Source organism: Labeo rohita, chromosome 24 (assembly GCF_022985175.1).
Source record: "Labeo rohita strain BAU-BD-2019 chromosome 24, IGBB_LRoh.1.0, whole genome shotgun sequence".
Classification (NCBI taxonomy): Eukaryota; Metazoa; Chordata; class Actinopteri; order Cypriniformes; family Cyprinidae; genus Labeo; species Labeo rohita.
Genome location: NC_066892.1, coordinates 17,084,341 through 17,097,120, shown reverse-complemented (window position 1 = coordinate 17,097,120; position 12,780 = coordinate 17,084,341). Strand labels below are relative to the sequence as shown.

The 12,780-nt window shown below is 34.3% G+C and overlaps 2 protein-coding genes across 3 annotated transcripts in view; both read left to right on the top strand.

Moving 5' to 3' along the window:
* neto1l (neuropilin (NRP) and tolloid (TLL)-like 1, like) overlaps nt 1-5,557 on the top strand; it is a 149,543-nt gene extending 143,986 nt beyond the window's left edge. For both annotated transcript variants that reach the window (XR_007825640.1, XM_051098228.1), the window contains exon 12: nt 4,812-5,557. The gene's annotated coding sequence lies outside the window, so the exon portion shown is untranslated. The remainder of the gene's footprint in view (nt 1-4,811) is intronic.
* A 3,160-nt stretch (nt 5,558-8,717) lies between these two features.
* timm21 (translocase of inner mitochondrial membrane 21) lies at nt 8,718-12,217 on the top strand. The gene is made up of 6 exons (XM_051098237.1): nt 8,718-9,163; nt 9,601-9,663; nt 11,285-11,382; nt 11,479-11,552; nt 11,627-11,732; nt 11,806-12,217. Exons 1-6 carry the CDS (start codon nt 8,875-8,877, stop codon nt 11,896-11,898), a joined length of 723 nt encoding a protein of 240 aa, XP_050954194.1. The 5' UTR covers nt 8,718-8,874; the 3' UTR covers nt 11,899-12,217.
* The last annotated feature ends 563 nt before the right edge of the window (nt 12,218-12,780 follow it).

Genomic DNA, 12,780 nt, shown 5'->3' with positions numbered 1-12,780 from the left:
CCAACCGAGAGAACCACAGCCTTGAGAGGCTTGTCAAGCAAAATCGTTTCAAGAATTTGGGTGAACTTCACAAGGAATGGACTGAGGCTGGGGGCAAGTTGCCCAGTGGTCCGAAGTCCTCTTTTCAGATGAGAGCAAGTTTTTTTTATTTTGTTTGGAAACCAAGGTCCTAGAGTCTGGAGTAAGGGTGGAGAAGTTCATAGCCCAAGTTGCTTGAAGTCCAGTGTTAAGTTTCCACAGTGTGATGATTTGGGGTGCAATGTCATCTGCTGGTGTTGGTCCACTGTGTTTTTTGAAAACCAGAGTCACTGCACACGTTTACCAAGACATTTTAGAGCACTTCATGCTTCCTTCTGCTGACCAGCTTTTTTTTTAAAGATGCTGATTTCATTTTCCAGCAGGATTTGGCACCTGCCCACACTGCCAAAAGCACCAAAAGTTGGTTAAATGACCATGGTGTTGGTGTGCTTGACTGGCCAGTAAACTCACCAGACCTGAACCCCATAGAGAATCTATGGGGTACTGTCAAGAGGAAAATGAGAATCAAGAGACCAAAAAATGCAGATGAGCTGAAGGCCACTGTCAAAAAAACCTGGGCTTCCACACCACCTCAGCAGTGCCACAGACTGATCACCTCCATGCCACGCCAAATTAAGGCAGTAATTAAAGCAAAAGGGAATCCTACCAAGTATTGAGTACATATACAGTAAATGAACATACTTTCCAGAAGGCCAACAATTAAAGGTTTTATGAAGTATTCTAATTTGTTGAGATAGTGAATTGGTGGGTTTTTGTTAAATGTGAGCCGAAATCATCACAATTAAAAGAACCAAAGACTTAAACTACTTCAGTCTGTGTGCACTGAATTTATTTAATACACGAGTTTCACAGTTTGAGTTGAATTACTGAAATAAATTAACTTTTCCACAACATTCTAATTTCTTGAGATGCACCTGTATATATTTTAAAATGTTGGATTATTACTTTAAAATAATGTTTTGTGTTGTGTACACTTTAAATACAAGTTTTAATAAAAGGTAATTGTGACTTTTATATCCTAATTTAGAATCTTCTCACAGTTTTGTGAGAAAAGACAGTATTTCACAATATAAACGTGTAATTCTAAAGAAAAAAGACACAATTACCTTTTTTATTTTATGGTGTAAAAAAGTGTATGCCATTCAAAAGTTTGAGATCAGTAAGATTTTTAATGTTTTTTTTTTTGTTTTGTTTTTTTAAAAGTCTTTTCTGCTGATGATGTTTATTTGATTAAAACTACAGAAAAAAACAGTAATATTATATTATCAAAATGTAAAATAGTGTTTTTTTTTTTATTTGAATATACTTTAAAATAGAATTTATTCCTGTGATATTATTATTCCAGTCTTCAGTATCAAATTATCCTTCAGAAATCATTCTGAAATGCTGATTTATTGTCAATGTTTGAAACGATTGTGTTGCTTAATATATATATTTGAACCTGTGATAGTAAAGGTTGAAAAAAAACAGCATTTATTCAAAATAAAAATCTTTTGTAACAAAATACACTACCGTTTAAAATTTGGGGTGAGTATTTTTTTTTTCTTTCTTTCTTTGAAATAAATTAATACTTTTATTCAGCAAGGATGTGTTAAATTGATAAAAAGTGATAGTAAAGAATTATATTGTTAGAAAAGATTTATATTTTGATTAAATGCTGTTCTTTTTAACTATATACATTAAAGAATCCTGAAAAAAGAATCACAGGTTCCAAAAAAAATATTAGCAGCTGTTTCCAACATTGATAATAAATCAGCATATTAGAATGATTTCTGAAGGATTGTGTGACAATGAAGACTGGAGTAATGGCTGATGAAAATTTTGCTTTGCATCACAGAATTAAATTATATTTTAAATTATATTAAAATCGAAAACTGTTATTTTAAATTGCAATAATATTTCAAAGTATCAATTTTTTTAGCATTTTTGATTAAATAAATCTTACCGATCCCAAACTTTTGAACGGCTGATGTATACCACAATGTATATCACAATTCTAAATTTACTTTTAGATAAATCATAACAATTATAATATACCATATATGATCTAATTAAACTATGGGATCTTTCCTTTATACTTTTTTTTTTAAATAATATAAACCTTTTATATTATTTAAACTCTTTGCTATTCTTTAGGACAATTTGGACTCACTTTTTTTCTCAGAATTGCAAGTTTATATCTTGGAATTGTGATGTGTGTGTGGGTTTTTGTTTGTTTTGTTTTGTTTTTTGGCCACCACTTAGTTTATACCTCAATTCTGACTTTTTCCAGTTATTTTAACCCATGCCAGAAAAAAAAGCTTTCATGTATTTTACCCTGTTTCTGAAGCACTAAAATTGGAAATATAAGAAATTAAAACTTGTATTTGGCAAGGATGCACTGTATTGATCAAAAGTGACAGTACAACATTTATGTTACAAAAGACTTCAGTTTCAAACATATATATACATATATATATATATATATATTCACAACAAAATATTTCTTGAGCACAAAGTCAACAGAATGATTTCTTAAGGATCATGTGACACTAAAAAATTATGCTGAAAATGTTTTATATTACATTTTACATATACAGAATATTTTATAAATATATATATATATATATATATATATAATATTTCAATTTGCAATTGCTGTTTCACTGTATTTTTTATCAAATAAATGCAGCCTTGGAGAGCTTAAATTAATAGTTCACCCAAAAATGAAAATTCTGTCATTAATTACTCACCCTCTTGTCATTCCATAACCATCAGTCCTTTGTTCATCTTCGGAACACAAATAAGATATTTTTGATGAAATCCGAAAGCTTTCTGACCCTGCATAGACAGCAAGGGTCCCACTATGGTCAAAGCCCAGAAAGGTTGTAAAGACGTCGATAAAATAGTCCATGTGACATCAGTGGTTCAACCTTAATTTTATGAAGCTATGAAAAAAAAGATTTTATGCGCAAAGAAAACGAATAACAAAATTAAAAAACCAAAACAAATAACATATGTGTCATGGTACTCTCGATAATAGCGGTTGACTGTCCTGGGAGAGAGGAAATTGTTGAATAAAGTTATTTTTGTTTTCTTTGCACACAAAAAGTATTCATATAGGTTTAGAAAATTATGGTTGAACCACTGATGTCACATGGACTATTTTAACGATGCTACCTTTCTGGGTCTAAAATGTGTCAGTTGCGTTGCTGTCTATGCTCTCATCTTTCATCTAAAATATCTTAATATGTGTTCTGGTTATGGGTTTGGAACAACATGAGGGTGAGCAATTAATGAAAGAATTTTCATTTTTGGGTGAACTATCCTTTTAAAGCAGAACTCCACTTACAGAACAACAATTCACAAATAATTTACTCACCCCCTTGTCATCCAAGATGTTCATGTCTTTCTGTCTTCAGTCGTAAAGAAATTATGATTTTTGAGGAAAGCATTTCAGGATTTTTCTCTATATAATGGACTTCATTGGCGCCCCGATTTTGAACTTCCAAAATGTAGTTTAAATGCAGCTTCAAAGGGCTCTAAATGATCCCAGCCGAGGAAGAAGGATCTTATCTAGCGAAACGATCTGTCATTTTTTTTGGAAAATAAAAAATGTTACACTTTTTAAGCACAAAAGCTCGTGTAGCACAGACTCTGGCATGCGCGTTCATGACGCTATGTACTATTGAATCATGTCGAAAGGCCATGCGGAACTACAGACCCAGTGTTTACAAAGCGAACGCGCTAAGACTAAGAAAGTGCAAGTAAGTTTGTAAATGCTGTTTACAAACAAAAAGGTACAATGATGTCCTTCCCTCAAGCTGTAGGAGAAAATAAGATGGAGTTTTTCGCCATACTCAGTACACAGACGATGAACTTACAAGTGATTCGTAGTAGTGATGGGAAGTTCGGATCATTTTACCGACTCGGACGTTTGAGCCTCATTCAGCAAAATGAACTAAACTTTTTTCGAGTCATTTCGTTCATTTTAGCAAAATATAATTAAAATGTTACGTGTTACTTCCCTAACACATCTACTGATTACACAAACGTTGATCACACTACAAACAAGACAAAACTATAATGCTATAAGAAACAGAAAAGATTAATTCATTGTTTACCTGGGTCTTTAGTCTATGATTAGCTCACCTCACCTCTTATCCGACAAGTCTTCGGGTTTGAGTCGTTGTTTCATCACGTGACAGCCCCATAAGATGAACGAACAGCTCGAAAAACCCGAAGACTCGAAACAGGTGAACTAATTCCAGCACAGAAACGAATAGCATGTTGCGCATGCACGACTGAACGAATCACTAGAGACGACCCATTTTTCCCGAGTCGCATTGAAGATTCATTCAAAATGAAAGAATCGTTCAAGAATGACCCATTACTAATTCGTAGCATCGTGGACATGCATTCCAGAACCTGTGCTACACGAGCTTTTGTGCTTAAAAAGTATACAAATTTTTATTTTTCAAAAAAAATGACAGATCGTTTCGCTAGATAAGACCCTTCTTCCTCAGCTGGGATTGTTTAGAGCCCTTTGAAGCTGCATTTAAACTACATTTTGGAAGTTCAAAATCGGGGCACCAATGAAGTCCATTATATGGAGAAAAATCCTGAAATGCTTTCCTTAAAAACCATAATTTCTTTACGACTGAAGACAGAAAGACATGAACATCTTAGATGACAAGGGGGTGAGTAAATCATTTGTAAATTGTTGTTCTGGAAGTGGAGTTCTCCTTTAAGAGACTTTTCTGACATTTAATAGTCTGTTGATTTCTTTGCAGGCTGTTGCATCATACCCTACACCTCTCCTGACTGACATCTTGTGGAAACAGCCTCAAAGAACTCGAAGTCCTGCGACTTTGTGACAACTTGCTACTTTGTCCATTTTTAGAATTTGATGGGGAATATCTTGACACCGACTCTTCTAAAAGTAGCCGATACTGTGAAGCTTTTGGGGACTAAACCAGTTTTTCAGACCATGGACTGAAACTGAATATACAAACTGATGTACATTTTTCATTCAGTGGAATATGAGATATGTTTTTTTGTTTCCTCTGATTTGATGATTGTAATGCTCAGATTATTTTTCAATACAAACTGTTACGTCCTGAGTAGGTGCATAATGTTTTTACTTTGCGAGAAACGATAGTTCAAGACCTTTAAAACGTTCTCTAACCATACGGTGCGATACTTGAACCAACTGATAAACAGGTGTAGTTTGTAATCCTCCTATTACAGGGGTGATTTTACTGTGACTATTGCCTAGTTAGATGTCTCTGACTAGCATCTCAGATGTTTAAACAAGACTTACTCTCTTAATGTTCAACATTAAGGTTAATTACGGTCATGTCTATGCATACAGTAAAATATAAGTGTGCCGAGCAAGATTTTCAATGAATTGGTATCAAGTTGCACACCATGTCTTATTATTTCCCTTCTACTTACGATTTGACAAGCCTATTCATTTGACACAACGTATTTCCTTAATATATTTGATTTATGCTGGACAAATTGTTTTAAATAAAGTGATACAAACATATTCTGTTGGACTACTTTGAAAGTGATTTTATATATCAACACTAGAAAAGATTTTAGATGTTTTAAGGCATGTGCTAGCTTTTAAGATCACTATCTTGTGTATGTATGCATTGATTACAAGTACGAAAAATAATAGTACACTTGACACTTTCATAGATTACTGAATACAGATTTTAGTCAAATAAGTCAAGGATGTTTTTATCCATCTTATTCTTTAAAGGGGTCATCGGATGCAAACTTCACTTTTACATGTTGTTTGAACATTAATGTGTGTTGGCAGTGTATGTACAAATCTGCCCTATAATGATAAAAATCCATGCAGTGGTTTTTAATTAATCTGTAAAAATAATATCCCATTTTTCAAATCGAGCCATTTTCAGATGCCTGTTGGTGTGGCGTCATAGGATAAGGATAATACATTACATAATATGGTAAGATACCAATTTGCAATATCAAGCAGCAAAACAAGCTGTTTTGTACAGCTAAAAATAGCCGGACGCAGATGAGACCGGAAGCCACACCCATAAAATTTACAAATGGCTACACCCACTCTTATGGGAAAAATAAGGTGGATAGGCTCTGTAACATCCAAACAGTGTGCAAATATAAGGTAGTATGGTAAATATTAGACAGACTTTTGCTAATAAGTAATTATGAGTGTATTAGCACCAGCTGAGGTCCGATCTTCCTGAAACTTTCCATGCTTGTTTAGAATCACCTGTCGCATGTGCTCAGTGGGTTTCATGAAGTTTTGAGTTTTCGGCTTCATAGGCTTTTGAGTATATTTGGATTTGGAGTTACAGCTTCCCAAAGGGTAACTTTTAACATGTTTTTGGTAATTATTGACCTAAAGAGTCCAGAGAATTGCACTGCGTTGTTTTTTTACAGACTGAGCAAAAAACCTAGGACTAGTTCGCAAAAGTAGGTTTTTCATATCTTAATCCTTTTTAAAAAACGGTTTGATTGACAGCAGTGGTTCTAGAGGCAAAGTTGTTTTGAACGAGGAGGTTGATCATACGATACGAATACTGCGTGTATGTGCGCAAAACGGCGCAATGTACAATCGTTTACACCCTCAAAAAATATGATACCGCCCCCTAGTGGCCAATTTATTTCTAATTTCTCACAGACCTTTGGGGCTGTGAGTCAAACAGGCCCACAATGTTTTATTCTGATCGGCCTCCGTTAACCTTGTCTAATAGGTGCTCAAACTTCATCGGCCAATGGCGGCTGTTTTTTGATATACGCAAATGTCCCTACAGGCACTTTTGGCACTCTGGACCAAGACTGTGCACACCAATTTTCATGTTGATGGGCTAAATGTTTGCCTAGTTATAGCCATTTTTATCTTTTTCTTTCTTATAGCGCCAACAAGTAGCCAATCTTCACATTTTTTTCCCTGTGACCTCAGATTGAGCTTTTACATGAGTGTGCCAAGTAGGGCGAAGATATCTCATTCCGTTCTAGGCATTTTACTAAAAGTGGCCCTGCTCCCTTTGAATGTTTTGGCGTCCCTTTGCCATAGTGAGTCGAAAGTTCAACTTTTTTTTTGATAATCATTGATATTAACTCTCCAGAGAATCTTTCCGCACTGGTTTGTTTCCGATCCGGCGAAAAACTTAGAACTAGTTTGCGAAAGTAAGTTTTGCAAAAAATGCAAAATACCCGAAAATTTTGCCAGGCTCATATTTGAATCTTTGCATTTTGTCATGAACCAAGGATTCCAACGACATAAGACGCTTGAGCCTGCGACTGAAGGTTTAGGAGTAATGAGCGATTTCGTACTTTCGATCACTGTAGCGCCCCCGTCAGGCCAATTGGGGCAAGCCTCTGTCACATTGTAGGCGGTTTGAGGAGAGGGGTATATCTCCAAATGGGGGCGGGAACTCCAAAACGGGGTGGGCACTCCAAAATTGGGCGTGGCTTCCTCCCTTTGACAGACAGGCACTTTTTCCCCCCAATCCACTTTAACGCAAACTCCGCCCCACAGATGATTTTAAAGGTTTTATTGGTTGTGTCAATCACAGTGTTGATTTGCCACACTATGTTACACAAATGCTAACCCCTAAACCTACCCCACACCTTACCCTAACCTTAACCAGTGAAATTAACTGCACAGTGGGATTGGCGCTGAATAGCGTGGCAGATAAAGAGTTAAAAGATTATGCGATATGAGATCGTCGGGCCGTTCTGTAACTCCCCAACCAGACCTCACCAGAAAATTGGACCTTTTTAGTTACATCCAGCATCACTACTCCCTCCTACCCTGTGAATTTCAAGCCCCGGGACGCCCCCGTTGCTCAAAACAAAACGTAAAACCTTTACCCTGTGAGTTTTGGGGCTCTCACTGAGCATATTTATCTATATAGCATAGTTTATTTTATTTGAGATCAACTACAAGCAATGTTTAATTTATAAAGTTTAATTTTGAGATGTAAGTCAATAACAATAGGCTGAAGCCAGATCCAATGAGGAATGTCTTTGTGTGACGAGACCTCGCCCAGTTTTGGAGGTTCTGCCCACTTTTGGAGTTTCCACCCCATTTTGGAGATCTCTGGTCTGCAGTTATATATACTTGGCTTTGAGTACTACCACCCCTCAAAGTTTCAAGTCTCTACAACTTAGAGTTTGGTCTGCACAATCAGTTTTAGTGGAAATCATCCGTGACCATTCCAACAATTACTAGGGCTTCAGCACTATGTGCTTCAACCCCAAAAAATGCTATGTAGCCTATGTAATACAACACAAAAGAAACACCAATGAGTTTATACAACATTATATAACGCATTTCATTGACTTTTATTCACAACGTGAATGTTTAGAAATTCACCATAGGAGTTTGTTAAAAGTAGTCAAAGTTAGACAAATTTTATATTGTATTTCAGTATTTTTCACTGTTTTAGAAACGTTCAAAGGTTGTTATAAATAAAAATGTGTAGTTTGGTCCAGTTTTGTGTTTGTATTTAAGACAGAAAAACTACAAAAGGCCTTTGGTTACATTATTGTAATTTTATGTGTAACTTATTTTCTAGAATTTTAAAAAGCAACGTCTTAAAATACTGAAATATTGTTTTGTGTTTGTTAGGGTTACAGTTATACATTTTACTACCGTTAGATCGGTACTTTTATTTTGAAAAATGAAGGCAAAAGGCGTGAAGCCACAACTAATGCCATCCCGTTCAATATGACTACTTGTTAAACGATAAGACATGTGAAAGTCAGGATTAAAAGTATGTTATTTCAAGTTATGCATGGTATATCGTTTAGAGTAACTGTTTAGACTGATCATTTATACTAGAAGGAATCATGATGTATTCGTATACAGTATTCAGAATCGGAAGAACGACAAATTGTGTGCAGCACATGTTAAAACGTGTGCATGTCAGATTACCACAACAGATTTTAGCTTTACACACACAACGACCTGTTTTTCAAACAAACCGATGTCCTGCGGCCAAATGGACTTTTTATCCCTCTTGCTCGCTTTACACAGGAGTTCATTTCTGTAGTAAGAACAATGGGCAGAAGGACACTGACCAGGTGTCAGTTTCCAGAAGTTCACGTTCACCTCCAAGCCCGTCTGCAACACAGAAAGGTACGTGCAACAAAGAAAATTACCACAGTGAAAATAGTTCCCGCCAAAAAAACATAGTTAAGGTTAGGAATTGGTATTGCCAATCACTGTCACTAGAAAAAGAATGAAGCAAAATTATTGTCAAGATACACTTTAAAATAAGATTGCATTTGTTAACATTAGTTAATTACATTAGCTAACTTGAACTAACAATTAAAATATTTTTTAAACATTTATTAGTTAATTTCAACATTTATTTAAAACCAAAAGTTGTGTCTGGTAATAATATTTAATGGACCAGAGCTGACGTAAAGTAACATTAATAAATGCTGTGCAAATATATTGCACATTGTTAGTTAACTAATGGTACTTTATGTTTTTATAGTAGTTATAGCTATTGATTCATTATAGTTATTCAGTATATAAATGTCTGATTCTGTTTTGTCTTTCCTGAACAGTCAAACAAGCTGGAAAAGATTTCACCTATTTGATTGTGGTGCTCATTGGACTCGGTGTAACAGGTGACGTGACGTGTTTGATTTGGCACAAACCAGGGCTGGATTGTGGCTCAAGATGCTGCAGGGCCTCTGGGGCCCGGAGCTCATAGCATGCAGGAAGACCACCTGGGCTTTTAGGCACCAAAATGCATTTCTTTAAAATGATGATTTGGTTTATTTTAGTATGGTTTATATACTATTACTGTTTTAATTAGATTTTTTTATATATATATTTTATATATATATAATATATATTTTAATTTTGGTTTAAAAACTTTAGTTTGTGTTTTTTAATATTTCTATTTGTGACCCTGGACCACAAAACCAATCATAAGTATCACGGGTATATTTGTAGCAGTAGTTAACAATGCATTGTATGGGTCAAAATTATTGATTTTTCTTTTATGCCAAAAATCATTAGATATTAAAATCAAGATATTTTGTAATTTTTTTTTAACATAAATATATCAAAACTTAATTTTTAATTAGTAATATGCATTACTAACAACTTCATTTGGACAACTCTCAATATTATTATTATTATTATTATTATTTTTTTTTTTATTTATTTATTTATTTATTTTTTTGCAACCTCAGATTCCAGATTTTTAAATAGTTGTATCTTGGCCAAATACTGTCTTATCCTAACAAACTAAACATCAATGGAAAACTTATTTATTCAGCTTTCATTTTTTTTTTTTAAAAAATGACCCTTATGACTGGTTTTGTGGTCAAGGGTCACATTTAGCTTTCATTTATTTTTATTTCAGTTTTTGTGACTTTGGTACTTAAATGGTTGTTACCTAAAATAAGTTTTTTAAAATAATTTTTATATAAAATTTTGTATGTGTAGGTTTTTTTTAAAATATGATATTTATATTTAATTTTATTACAGCTTTATTTTAATTACCAAAGCAAATTTTAATGGTTTTAGCTTTAGTTAAAAGTGTGACTCACCCTCATGTCATTCCAAACCTGTAAAACCTTCGTTCATCAAGTAAAATATTTTTGATGAAATCCGAGAGCTTTCTGGCCGGACACGTTCAAGGCCCAGAAATGTAGTAAGGACATCGTTAAAATAGTCCATGTGACATCAGTGGTTAAACCGTAATTTTATGAAGCTACAAGAATTTTTTTTGAGTGCAAAGAAAACAAAAATAATCACTTTATTCAACAATTTCTTCTCTTTTGTGTCAGTCTCCACCGTGAGTTCATGACAGTAACATGCATGCATGTGGTTCATAAAATTAAGGTTGATCCACTGATGTCACATAAACTGTTTCAGCAATGTCCTTACTATCTTTCTGGGGCTTGAATGTGGTAGTTACTTTGCTGTCTATGCAGGGTCAGAAAGCTCTCTGATTGCATTAAAAATATCTTCATTTGTATTCTGATGATGAACGAAGGTCTTATGGGATTGGAACAACATAAGGATAAGTAATTAATGACACAATTTTCATTTTTGGGTGAACTATCCCTTTAACAGTAACGGTGTTAATCAAAAATGTGTACCCAGGGCCTTATGGGACCATGATCCGACTCTGGTTCAAACATCTATTTGATGTTGTTACAACCTTAGAGTTCATTTAAAGAATAATTCTATGTTTAAGAATGTAAAAAATGATCTTATCGTCATCTTTATCAGGTGGACTGCTGTATGTGGTCTTTCAAGAGCTGTTTTCCTCTTCAAGCCCAAGCAAAATTTATGGAAAAGCATTTGAGAGGTGCAGATCTCACCCAGAGGTCAGCATATGGTGATTCATTTATTTTCAACTATAAAGATATACAAACCAAATATGTCAAATGCCTGAATAAATCAGGTATTTGCTTTATGTAAAGGTAATTGGAGTTTTCGGAGAGCCCATTAAAGGTTATGGAGAAACCAGTCGGCGTGGAAGAAGACAACAAGTCAGGTAAAATTTAGATTTTCACTAAATACAAACACTTGTGTTACACCTCACGTATGCTAACAAGATTTTTCCTTCAGTCATGTCGAGTACATTAAGGATGGACTCAAGTACATGCGGCTGAAATTTTACATTGAGGGATCTGAGCCAGGATTACGAGGAACGGTTCATTCTGAATCAAAGGAGGTATGTGACAACATCTCAATAAAAATGACAAACGTTAACAAACATATGACAAACTGCTTCTTCTGTCTGACAGAATCCTGAGACTGGAAAATATGAATTCAGGTACATCTTTGTAGACATAGACACGTATCCCAGGAGGACAATCGTCATTGAAGACAACAGATAAATGAGTTTTAACAGCGTTATGCTGTATTGAGAATTTCAGCAGTTTCGGATCAGATTAATCAAGCTTGAATTTGTCACGTTTGAATTTTCTTGTATTGATCTTCCACGGATTAATCTACATAAACTTGTGATGATCTTCTAGATACTTGGACATGAGAGCGCTTGTACTAAAACATCTATTTTGTACAAGGATTTGCGTATTTTTATGATAAAAATGGTGCTTTGAAATAAAGATCAGCCATAGAATTGATATAGGAAAGCAGTTTTAATCAATCTACTGTAACTGATTTATAGGTTAATAAAGCGATTTGATACCTTTATTGCAATGGTCTGTTGTTCTTCCTTTGCCTTCTTCATTCCTTTTTTAATTTAGTGAAAAATGTTTTAAAACTATACTGTAATTCATTGGAGGAATAAATGGCAAAAAAGAAAATTAGCAATTGGACAAATAATGACAAATACAACTGAAGTCAAAAGTTTACATACATCTTGCAGAATCTGCAAAATGTTAATTATTTTACCAAAATAAGAGGGATAATACAAAATGCATGTTAATTTTTTATTTAGTACTGACCTGAATAATATATTTTACATTGGAGATGTTTACATACAGTCCACAAGAGAAAACAATAGTTTAATTTAGAAAAATTACCCTGTTCAAAAGTTTACATACACTTGATTCTTAATACTGTGTTGTTACCTGAATGATCCACATGTTTTTGTTTTTTTTTAGTGATAGTTGTTCATGAGTCCTAAACAGTTAAATTGCCTGCAGTTCTTCAGAAAAATCTTTCAGGTCTCACAAATTCTTTGGTTTTTCAGCATTTTTGTGTATTTGATCCCTTTCCAACAATGACTGTATGATTTTGAGATCCATCTTTCC